At 43.2% G+C, this 12,601-nt stretch overlaps 1 protein-coding gene across 1 annotated transcript in view; it reads right to left on the reverse strand.

Moving 5' to 3' along the window:
* Positions 1–63: 63 nt before the first annotated feature.
* The window catches only part of LOC145395425 (uncharacterized), an 85,660-nt gene continuing 73,122 nt past the window's right edge, over positions 64–12,601 (reverse strand). The window contains exons 5-6 of the mRNA XM_080269029.1: positions 9,402–9,505; positions 64–174 (exon numbers count right to left, since the gene is read on the reverse strand). Of these exons, the coding sequence (XP_080125155.1) occupies positions 127–174; positions 9,402–9,505 (152 nt within the window). The 3' untranslated portion in view covers positions 64–126. The remainder of the gene's footprint in view (positions 175–9,401; positions 9,506–12,601) is intronic.

Raw genomic sequence — 12,601 nt, forward strand, 5'->3', positions numbered from 1 at the left:
TTGTCCGGGAAAATTCGGACGTATGGCAACCCTAACCTACGTCACCCTCAGCTGAATAAAATCGTCTGAAGGCAACGAGAATACACAGCAAAATATGTCATTGAAGATAAGGTGTTACTCTTGTCCTTAATATTCCAGTCCATTGACGCAGGCAGTGAAATCATCCATCTGATCCTGGAAAAATAATGATAAAAAATGTATTCTATAAATATTGTGGTTAATAAGGAAGCTTACACTGTGGCTGTTTCTCTCATTCCTCTAACGATAAAAGCCAAGCTGTGTATTGCCTGACCCTTTGGGGCTCTTGGCCTTGAAAGGAACAAGAATGGCTTTAGACGACCCTATAGAGATTATTTCAAGAATTTGACTTGGTATCTGCAAAGAATCGTAAGGTATTTATTTAAAGACCTTAACTGAAGAATATTTCTGACTATCGTTCAAATCACTAATCACATCGCCTAACATCCAGTTAGACACAGGGAAAGATTGTTGGAGCCGCCCTGTGGACTCCAGTCTGGCCCAGTTCTCTCCTGGTTATAATGAGTGACTCAGAGACTAATACACTGGTAGGCTGGATTCTATCGCTAAACGGGTTAGGCAATTATCAGCAATACAATAAAAGCTATAGGAGGGGGAGGGATTATAATAAATTTCTTGGGCTAATTTTGAGGGAAAAATGCTGCATCAACGTGGGTGCAATTCTCACCCGTTACAAGCTACGATGAGGAGCGTTACTGTAAATGTAATAAACTTTTTTTTTTTTTTCAGCTTGACACCTATACTTAACCGTGAGGGAAATGAAAATAAATGCATATAAAATAATATAAAAACCATAATGATATTTGAAATCCACGTCAGTCACCTTCCTGTTTGTCACGAATTAGTTCGCAACATTGTGTTAGTATTATATTATAAAGGAACGTCTGAATTTAATTGAAATGCATTAGTTTTCGCTCAGACCATTAACTGCCTCGCTTTTGTACTCAGATCATAATGAGTTTCATAACCCTTGTCATTGTTTCATAAGTGACTGTCTTTCTGTATACTGTAGACAGTGTGTTTCACTGAGCAAAAATTTTGGTAATTTTTTACAAATGCACAGGGACGTCTTTTTTGGTGAAACCAAGGTATTTCTGATAGATTTTTATGTGTTTTGAACGAATCTGACCTTCATTTCTGCCGCAAATCAGTATATATCAAGATATCCCCCACCCCCCCTTCCCCCCACAAGAATGGGGGAGATGGGCGAACCCGGGGTTTTTGGGTGGGGGAAATCATATAATATATTGATCTGCGATAGAAATGAAGGTCAGAATAATTCACAGCACATCAAAAACCATCAGAAATACATTGGTTTCACCAGCCAGGCCGCTGCGCGCCGGGCCGTCTGGCCTACTCCCCACCGCCATGCACCAACAATCGCCTGCCCGCTGTCACCAGCAAACCATTATCTCCTAACCTAAACTTAGGTAAGCCATAAAATTATATTTTTCCGTGCCAAGAACAATGGGAGACCTGTGAGAAAGCGGAGTTTTGGGTGGGGAAAACACGCAAAAATGAGTGATTTCCGACTGAAACTGTTATCAAATTCAATCCGAAAACACTAAAATCCTTCGGAAAAATGAAATTTTAAGCTCCTTAGGGAGTCTGTGTTTCCTAACTGGGGGGCGAAGCCCCCCAGACCCCCCAGCCCTGGCCGTGCTTTCCAATTGGGGAGCTTCGTCCCCCAGACCCCCCCTGACATTAACCAAACCTCATCTAACCTAACCTAACCCGGTGTAAATACGAATTAATGCCTTTACTCACCAGTTTACAGCTCCTGAAGTACTTACGGTAATTTTGCAGGCTTCACAGGCCGTGGCTGGAGACGAACTGACTTTCAAATCCTTCGGGACCCTAGCATATCTGAAATTCAAATTTGCGCGCCGGTTGTATCAGTTTGAACTTTACGCATGAGCAGATAGCGCGTGACATAACAGTAGACACATGCTTTAGCCCACCCATAAGTCACGTGAACCGTGACGTGATGGTAGACACACGTGAGACAGGACCACAATGCGTTAGGCACGCACCGCAATGGGTCTCACATATCTCCAGACTATGTAGAGAGTAATTTTTTGGAAAATTTTCAAAAATCTTTTTTCGCGTTAATATTCATTTGCAGAAGTTGTTTCTAGGGTTCAAAATGTTCACACTGGTGAGATTTAGATATCTGTAAGAGTAAAACTGAGATACCAAATCCCTGTGCACTTGTAAAATAATACCAAAAGTTTTGTGTACTTGTCGTTCTCACACTGCCTCTCGACTGTTGATTTGGGCCGTGCCCAGCCAGCTTACACGAGTCAGTCAGTGTCGAGCAGCTATGGGAGGAGGTTTGTTGTGCCAGCTGAGAGAGAAGGCCTCAAGTGCCTACGTCTCTAGAGCTCAACGATTCCCCGTATTTCCCTGCCAAGTTGGTGATCAGTTGCAGTGAGCTGAGGAGTGAATAGCAGTGCCTGGTGTGCAACAGACACATGCCCAGTCTTTCGTAGCTTCAGCTCCGTTCCCTTCACTGACCAGTATTTTCGTTCGTCTTCTTAGCCTTAAGTCTGATTAGCTTTTGAATGAATGAGTGAGTGTATTTCCTTTGTTGTTTGAATTCACTAGCCCCCTGTGACAGTGAATTCTCCTTTTGAATTCATTTTTGAGATTCATTTAACGTAAATTTATTTATTGTAATCAATAAATTTACATTTCCTTTCTTTGAGCTTAATATAATGTATTAATGGTGTTTGATTTCTCCACATTGAGCTTACTTTAGTTTGCCACTCCTAGTTTCCACACACTCCTTACGTTATTCACGACTGGTATTTAAGCCAGTTCTTCCATATTAAAACTTAAATCCATTGTACCAGCTAATAGTTAAGGACCAGCAAGGACCTGTCCATTAGTAGTATTAGTTATTGATTGTCAGGGGGTAAGAATACTTTCTCAGACGCTAACAGTACTAACAATCAGCATTCGTGAGCGACTAGTCTCTGCTGCGTACTGTTGAGAAGGTTTACAAAATTCTCGTCCTTAGAGAATCGGCGAAGTAAGCCAGAATAAAGTAAAACTTACTACTTGACTTTCACAAGTCAGTTCCTTGTGTTTGCCTTCGATTAATATCAGCAAAAAAAATTTAATTTTACATCCCCCCTTGACATCTGGCAACCTCATTCCAGGCTATTAACTCCTAGCTCTAAAGATGTTAACGAATTAATACTCACTCACTCACACCTAGGTATTTGTTATCATTAAAGGCTATAGGCAATAGTCACAGATTCGCTAGTCCCCCTGCGACAGTGAATCCTACCAGTTTAGTTAGATAAGACTAGTCATGATTCATTAGTCCCCCTGCGACAGTAATCCTACCAGTTTAGTTAGATAAGACTCACAATTCACTCTTCCCCCTGCGACAGTGAATCTTACCAGTTTAACTAGATAAGATTAGTCCCAGTTCACTAGTCCCCCTGCAACAGTGAATCCTCCTCCACAGGATATAAAACGAGTAGCAATTCACTGGTCCCCCTGCGACAGGGAATCCTCCTCCTCCACAGGATAAAACTTGTAATAATTCACTACTCCCCTTGTGACAGTGAATCCTCCTTCACACGAGATAAGACTGGTCACCACCAGCCTGTGTCTATATTCTTTACTTTTGATTATTAGTATTTCTTTGTGAAACATCAGTCAGTACTCAGTTCTTACTCCACTCAGTCTTAGTTGAGTTAGGATCATGGCTACTAGTTTATTAATACAGGAAGCTATGGATGTGGGGCTTACTGATTCCCAGGAATTTAAAAATTATGTGCTCTCACATGATAATGATGCCCGTGAAGAGAGGAACTTGAACACGAGCGAGAACAGTGTGAGGAACATGAGCGAGACATGAACACAAAGGAGAACAGCATGAGGAACGTGAGAGAGAGCCCAAATACGATCGAGAACAACGCAAGAGAGAATGTGAACACAAGCGTGCCGAGCGTGAGGCACATGAGAAACATGAACTTGAGATGCTGAAGCTCAAGCAAGACTCCTTGGCTTCAAGCACATCTGGTGCAGCCAACCCAAGCTCCACGAGTGCTCTCCCTGCACATGTTCTAGCAACCCCACGCCTCAAGCTTCCCTCATACAAGGAAGGCAAGCAAATCGAGCCATTCATAGCTCGTTTCGAAGACATGGTGCAGCTGTACCAGCTAGATGAGGCAGCTAAGCGACTCCAGTTTCTTAGCTTGCTTGAGGGCCCTGCCCTCGATATTCTCCACAGAATTCATGGAGACAATCTCACATATGAGATGATGAAGGCTGTACTCATCAAAGCATTCGGTCTCATAGTTGACGATGCCAGGAGTCAGTTCATGAGGGCACGCCTCCAAGGAAAGGAGACTGCTGTTCAGTTCCTCGACCGTCTCACTGCTTACTTAGATGAGTGGATGGAGAAAGATGAGACCCCTCACACACGGGAGGGGATAATTGACCTTATGCTGCACACACAGCTAGAAAAGTCATGGCCTGCTGAGCTTATGGCTCAGCTTAAGATCTACCAGGTAAGGGATGCCAGCTAAATGGAGTAGAGTTAAAAAGGCTGATGCATTCTTCACTGCGTACGGGTACCAAACTTGTAAGCAACAGACCTGGAACAGGAAAGCTGACAAGACTGGGAAACCATCTCAGACTGAACCCCAGCATCAAGGCCATTCTCAGAATAATGGCCAAGGTCCAAACAATCATCAGAAGAAGGACCAGGAGGAAAGTACGCAGAAACCTGATTGGAAGAAGTACAAGCAGTACTCTAACCAGCAGCAGTATCCCAAGCAGCAGCAGAGCAAGGACAAACCACGCAACCCTAAGTCAGGACAATCAACTGTAGTGTATCGGAGGCAGAAGGCTAACGCAGCTTCATTCCACAACAAGGCATGGTGATGCTGTTCCCACCAGTACAGGTATATCCTCACAGTTCACTCGTCCCCCTGTAACAGTGAACCGCCCTCCAACTCCCCAGATGGTGAGTACGACCCCTCCGGCATCTAGTCCTCAGGGCGTCCCATTCACAGAGTTGTGCGCTATGCAGCTATATCAGTGGCTGGCCGCTTCCACCACAGGCCCTCACACAGGTAACAGTTCCCTCTTTGTTCAGCCAGGGTTTGTGGAAGGCATTTCTGTAAAGGTCCTGAGAGACAATGGTTCCTCAGGTTACTCTGTCAGCCAGAGTCTATTTCGGCCTGAAGAATATATGAGTTGACAGATCCAAGCTCAGCTTATTGATGGACCAGTGAGATTGTTCCCTGAGGCACATATCCAGGTGGCATCTCCATTTTATACTGGTACGACACTTGCAGTTGTCATGCCAGAACCCTTGTTTGACCTAATAATAGGCAACATACCAGGTGCCAAGTATAGTTGCACCGTAGATGGTGCTACTCAGACTTCGGCTGCAGTAACACGAGCCATGGCCAAGGCTCCAAACTGTGTCACCCTGGTGACCATTGCATCGCCACAAGATCTGATTTGTAGCCAAGATGTTGTACAAGAACAACATTCTGACCCGACACTTGCTGCTGTGTGCAAGAAGAAAAAGGGTAAAGTGATTAAGTATTCACAGGGAGGTCAAGCCAGGTTCCTTCGTAAACAAGGGCGGCCCTGCCATGAGTCACAAACACCCCAGGGCGAGGTTCGGCCGCAGTTTGTTGTTCCTGCTAAGTATCGCCAATCAGTGTTAGAATGGGGTCATTGTTCAGCATCAGGAGGTCACCTGGGCAAAAAGAAAACCCAGGGCTGTATCCATGCTGACTTTTTCTGGCCAGGAATGGGACAGGAAATAGATAGGTTTGTGCATTCCTACAGTGTGTGTCAATGTACCACCAGTCATGGATGTGTCCTTTGTGCGCCACTTAAATCCACTCCCATAATCTCTGAGTCAGTTGAGAGAGAGGGCAGTGGCAATGTAGGTGCAGACCTGATGTCTCACCTGCTAAATGATGACTAACACGGGCAACTGTTGTACGCTGGGTTCTGTAAGACAGGCATCCTCAGCGATTTATGCAGTCCAATTACCAGCTTGGCTCCCAGTTAATAATGTACTAGTAAGACCTGACATCTCGCTCGTTGGTTCCACAGGACACATTACGTCCAGGACCTGTATAAAATACATGTGTACCATAGGTTAAGGGGAAGTTTGAGAACCCCGTAGGGGCAATCCAAGGTTGTGTCTGAATTACCTTGTGGAGCACCTCGAGCTGTGGACCTTTCTGAGGATTCCTGGAGAATATGCGCATTATCCACACGAATGTTCACACCCACACTGTTTGTTAAAATGTAACCTGCCTGAGTTTGTGTAGGGATTCTCAGCTTGCTGATATTAGTTGTAAGTGTAGAGTTAGGTTTAACTAGTAAACTGCTCGTTCTGAGAGATTTGAGCAATCCAAGGACTAGCACGTTTCCTGGTTAATAATGTAGGTTTAATGAGTAAACTACTGGCCGTCCTCAGAGATTTATGGAATCCAAGGACTAGCATATTCCTGGTAAAGAATCTAGGTTTAACCAGTAAACTACAGGGATCATTAGAGATTTATGCAATCCAAGGACCACGTTTCCTGGTTAATAATGTATCCATTAAGAAAATAATAGTGTACTTTTTGCAGCATATGTGCTGACTACTAGGCAGAGGGAGAAATTGTAATTTAATAAAAATCGTTTGTCACACTGACAATTTTGATGCTCAACCTTCATTGATTTCGCAGGTACAGTTGGCGGGTGTAGAAGTTTTGTCTTGCAGATCAGTTGATCATCTTTACCTGCATGCTGCCGCCTCTTCTCTTCTGCCTCGTCATCTCCTTTTACTATTACTTTGTGTCATATCATTTTACACACAGGTACAGCTACACTACAACTGTCAAAACTGCACCATGTATTACATACACCACGCTACATAACAATTAGTTGTTAATGTAAATATAGCAAAATTTTTGCTCAGTCTGACCTGAGTAAAGGATTTTTCACCAATGTCATGGAGTTTTTTCCTCAAGCTTGCTTCTATTAACGTAAATATGAGGTTATTACGCTCATTGGCGACAGTGATTTTCTCCTGTAACAGGATAGTACACACACCACAGTGTGAATGTTGTGTGACTGAGTTAGGATACAAATATCACCTGCTGTTAAATTTCTATGAGAAATTTCATTTTGATGGGGAGTAATGCCAAGAATTAATTCGCGACATTGTGTTAGTATTATATAAGGGAACGTCTGAATTTCATTGAAATGCATTAATTTTCGCTCACACCATTAACTGCCTTGCTTTTGTGCTCAGATCGTAGTGAGTTTCATAACCCTTGTCATTGTTTCATAAGAGACTGTCTTTCTGTATAGACAGTGCATTTCATTGAGCAAAAATTTTTGTGTAGTTGTCGTTCTCACATTGCCTCTCGACCATTGATCTTGGCCGTGCCCAGCCAGCTTACATGAGTCAGTCAGTGTCGAGCAGCTACGGGAGGAGGTTCATTGTGCCAGAGCTGAGGGAGGAGGCCCCTAGCACCTATGTCTCCAGAGTTCAACCATTCTCCATAGTTCCCCGCAGAGTTGGTGATCATTTGCAGTGAGCTGAGCAGTGAATACCAGCGCCTGGTGTGCAACAGACAGACGCCCAGTATTTCGTAGCTTCAGCTCCGTTCCCTTCAATGAGCAGTACTTTCGTTTGTCTTCTTATCCTTAAGTCTGATTAGCTTTTGAATGAGTGAGTGTATTTCCTTTGTTATTTGAATTCACTAGTCCCCCTATGACAGTGAATTCCCCTTCCGAATTAATTTTAGAGATTCATGAAATGTAAATTTATTTATTGTAATCAATAAATTTACAGTTCGTTTCTTTGAGCTTAATGTAATGTATTAATGGTGTCTGATTTCTCCACATTGAGCTTACTTTAGTTTGCCACTCCTAGTTTGCACACACTCCTTACATTATTTATGGCTGGTATTTAAGCCAGTTCTTCCATTTTAAAGTTAAATCCGTTGTGCCAGCTAAGAGTTAAGCACCAGCAAGGACCTGTCCATTATTAGTATTAGTTATTGATTGTCAGGGGGTAAGAATATTTTCTCAGAGGCTAACAGTACTAACAATCAGCATTCGTGAGCGATTAGTCTCCTTTGGATACTGTTGAGAAGGTTTACAAAATTCTCGTCCTTAGAGAATCGGCGAAGTAGGCCACATAAAGTAAAACTCGCTACTTGATTTTCACGTCATTTCCTTGTGTTTACCTTCTATTAATATCAGCATAAATTTTTATATTCCACATCCCCCCGTGACACTTCGAAAAATCCATTCTGAGGTTGGTAAGCCTGTCTAGACCTGGCAAGAAGAGCATACAATATACGTTATTACACTGAAGTGATTAGGTTTGTATGTCTGGCTGGATATATTAAGTACCTGATTCTTAAGACATCTCCATTAACATCGCTGCTATAAATGTTTCAAATTAATTTCGTTTTTCCTTTTTAGGCGATGTTTTGCAGATTGGAGAATTTCCTAACTAAAAAGGGTTAGATATAGCCTTCATTAACTCCATCACCACTACAGTTCCATCACCTTAACTTGGCCCAGATATTGGTTCTTTTGCAGCTTATTTCACGTAGCTCAGTGTCAGAGAAAGAAAATGCTGTGGCTAGGCATTCTTTCCAAAGCACTTCTTAATGGCTAGCATCATGTTCCGTTGATAATCCATCGTTGTAAATCAATACTCAGGCTAGAGAGATGGTAATACTAGCCCAAGATAATGTGAAACGAGTGTAGAGGTAATATATAGTCATCTTACAGCAAAAAAAAAAAAAAAAAAAAAAAAAAAAATTATGAGGGAGTTAAAATACTCTACGGTGGAATTCATGAGATTTTCTGCAGTACAATGACTTTTTTTTTTTTTTTTGCATACCTAAACAAAATTTTATTCATTTTCGGAAAGAGAATTAAAGAGACGGGGTTAAAGAATAGATTATTGTAGTGTACAAAAGTACATGAAAAATTATACAGGAAGAGCCAATTTATATCATGCTGGCCAGTTTGGTGGTGGAAAAAAAAAAAAAAATGTGTTGGGATGAATAATGAATTCGTCACAGGGTAATAAATAGTCATGGGATGAAAAAAAGTAATTGGTTAAAAAAAATGGTCATGATGTAAACAAATAGTCATGGGGTAAAAAACAGTCACTGGGTAAACATATAGTTATGGGGTTATGGGATCAAGAAAATAAAATCGGCATGGAGTAAAGAAATAAAGCAGTGAGGGGTGTAGCAAATAAAATAGTCATGAGGTGAAAAAAAAAAAAAAAAAGATCATTGGATAAAAAAGAAAAAAAATCCATCCAGCAGACAGACAGAACCAAGAGGTCTTACCCGGTCCAGGTTGAGGGCAACACATCTGTACCAAGGAAAGTGGGTAATCCTGTTTAAGCCCAAATCGGCGTGCCTGTCCAGAGGTAAGCACTGTGCCTGGAATTCTGATTAAGGAACATTACGGAACATTATCTGGCTGGACTTTGAAGAGACCTGAGAGGCTGTGGAGGATTGCGGAGGGAGATGGTGGTGATTGTGGTGGTGGATGATGGTGATGATAGTGGGGGTGATGGTTTGTGGTGCTGATGAAAGGTGGTGGTGATGGTGGTTGGTGTTGGGTGGTGGAAGTTAGTGTTGGCGGAAATCAATGGTGCGAGTGAGTAACGGTGAAACTTGGTGTTGGTGGAAGTTAGTGGTGGTGGTAGTTAGTGGTGGTGGGTGGTGGAAGTTAGTGGTCGTGGAAATTAATGGTGGTGGAAGTTAATGGTGGTGGAAGTTAATGGTGGTGGAAGTTAGTGGTGGTGGAAGTTAGTGGTGGTGGAAGTTAATGGTGGTGGAAGTTAGTGGTGGTGGAAGTTAGTGGTGGTGGAAGTTAGTGGTGGTGGAAGTTAGTGGTGGTGGAAGTTAATGGTGGTGGAAGTTAGTGGTGGTGGAGTTAGTGGTGGTGGAAGTTAGTGGTGATGGAAGTTAGTGGTGAATCTTCGACTCTTTAGGAAAGGTCGTGTGGGGAAGGTGGTGGTGACAGTGATGGAGGGGGAGATGGTGGTGGTGATTGTGATGGAGGGGTGGTGGTGGTGGTGACTGTGATGGGGGGGGGGATGGTGGTGGTCATAATGAGAGAGGGAGAGATGATAGTGATGGAAAGGGAGATGGTTATGATCGTAGAGATGGAGGGGGGTGTTGATAGTGATGGAGGGGGAGATGGTGGTGGTGACAGTGATGGAGGGGGAGATGGTGGTGGTGACAGTGATGTAGGTGGAGATGGTGGTGGTGACAGTGATGTAGGGGGAGATGATGGTGGTGACAGTGATGGATGGGGAGATGGTGGTGGTGACAGTGATGTAGGGGGAGATGGTGGCGGTGACGGTGATGTAGGGGGAGATGGTTGTGGTGACAGTGATGTAGGGGGAGATGGTTGTGGTGACAGTGATGTAGGGGGAGATGGTGGTGGTGACAGTGATGTAGGGGGAGATGGTGGTGGTGACAGTGATGTAGGGGGAGATGGTGGTGGTGACAGTGATGTAGGGGGAGATGGTGGTGGTGACGGTGATGCAGGGGGAGATGGTGGTGGTGACAGTGATGCAGGGGGAGATGGTGGTGGTGACAGTGATGCAGGGGGAGATGGTGGTGGTGACGGTGATGCAGGGGGAGATGGTGGTGGTGAAGGGAGAGGGGATAACTGTGCAAGGTTGAGGGGAGAAGGTGGTGGTGACAATGAAGGAAGGGGAGATGGTGATGGTGATAATGATGCTGAGGGAGACTGCTATGGAGGAGTGATGGTGGTGTAAGGGGGGGGAGGTGAAGAGGTTAGTGAGGAAGTGTGAGAGATGTGGTGGAGATGTGGGAGATGTGGTGGAGATTTACTCGTGTGGCGTAGTGTTTGTGTGTTTGGTGAGGGTCATGTGGGGATTAGGTGGTGATTGAGGTGGAATGTAGATGGTAATGGTGGTGAAGTGGCTAGTGGCAGTTAAAGTAAAAATAATACTTATAATAATATTATTAATATCAAGAAAAACAACAACAACTAACAATCATCATCATCATCATCATCATCATCATCATCCGGACCTCCTTTCACACCCTAGAGCAGGGTGAGGAGTAGCAAAGTCAAGAAAGGCCAAGTTTGCTCAGTCCAATGGGCCACACTTCCATTCACTCATCATTCAAGCCCTCGGAATCCTGGCTCTACCTGATACACCAAAAAATTTTCACCACATTCTGTAGCTTCACCTAAACTATCCAATAGAATCAGTCCGAACGCTGTCATGTTAAAAAGTGTGCGAAATCCCTGATCATGCACGTCTCACAACATATATCCAGCCAGCTCCATCGATTTCTTGTCAGTTCCCTAGCCTCACTGACATCCATACATCTCTTCCTCACACATCCGCCATATCTCTCCACCTTCTCCTTGGCCTACCTCGCCTCCTCCCTCCTTCAAATTCTCTCAGATATACCTTTTTCACTACTCTATTGTTATTCATTCTCTCCATATGACCATACCATGTCAGTACACTCTCTTCGAATCTGGTGTCCACAGGCTTCCTAACTCCGCATCTTTCACGAATCACATTATTTCGTATCCTATCCACTCTGTACTCCACATACCTTCCTCAGCAGTCTCATCTCCACTGCTCTCATTCTTGACTCTTCATTTCATGCCACACCATAATCTCACACCCATATGTTAAAGTTGGCACTAACACTCCTTCATGTAATCCTCGCGCAGCTGCAACACTCAAGGCTCTGTTTCTTATCAAGGCCTTCACAGTACCAGCTACTTTCCTTCCTTGTATTACTCTATATTCCACTTCTTTTGCACATTTTCCTCTCTCTTCTACCACTGTACCCAAGTACTTGAACTCTTTCAACAATTCCAGTCTCCATTCAATGTAGCATCACACTGGAAGTCACCTTCTCTCTCGATTACCATCACTTTACTTTTTTCAACATTTACTTTCAAGGCACGACGCTCACAGACATCAGCAAAACTCTGCACTAGTCTACCAAGTTCTTGTTCGGTATTTGCAAGTAGCACTGCATCATCAGCATTCAACAAATTTGAGATATTCCATCCATCACAATTCATTACCAACGCCATCCCTGTCTCCACTACTCGTGTTTTTACTTCTCTCATCTCCCCATCCATTTACAGTATATATATATATATATATATATATATATATATATATATATATATATATATATATATATATATATATATATATAGAACAACCATGGAGACATCACAACCTTGTTGCACTCCCAACCGATCGTGAGCCATGCACTTAGATGCCCACTTACCCTTACACAAGCCTCACTACCATCATAAAAACTCTTGCTGGCTCCTAGCAGCTGACCATCTACACTGTACATGCGCAAAACCTTCCATAATCCTTCTCTGTTTGCTTTGCCGTTTGTTTTTTCTAGATCCATAAATGCCATAAACACATTATAGTCTTTCTCACAAGCCCTCTCCACTGTCTGTCTCGCTGCCAATATTTGATCCACAATAATAATAATAATAATAATAATAATAA

Source organism: Coenobita brevimanus, chromosome 31 (genome assembly GCF_032717465.1).
Source record: "Coenobita brevimanus isolate Jiangsu-jjx chromosome 31, ASM3271746v2, whole genome shotgun sequence".
NCBI classification, from domain to species: domain Eukaryota; kingdom Metazoa; phylum Arthropoda; class Malacostraca; order Decapoda; family Coenobitidae; genus Coenobita; species Coenobita brevimanus.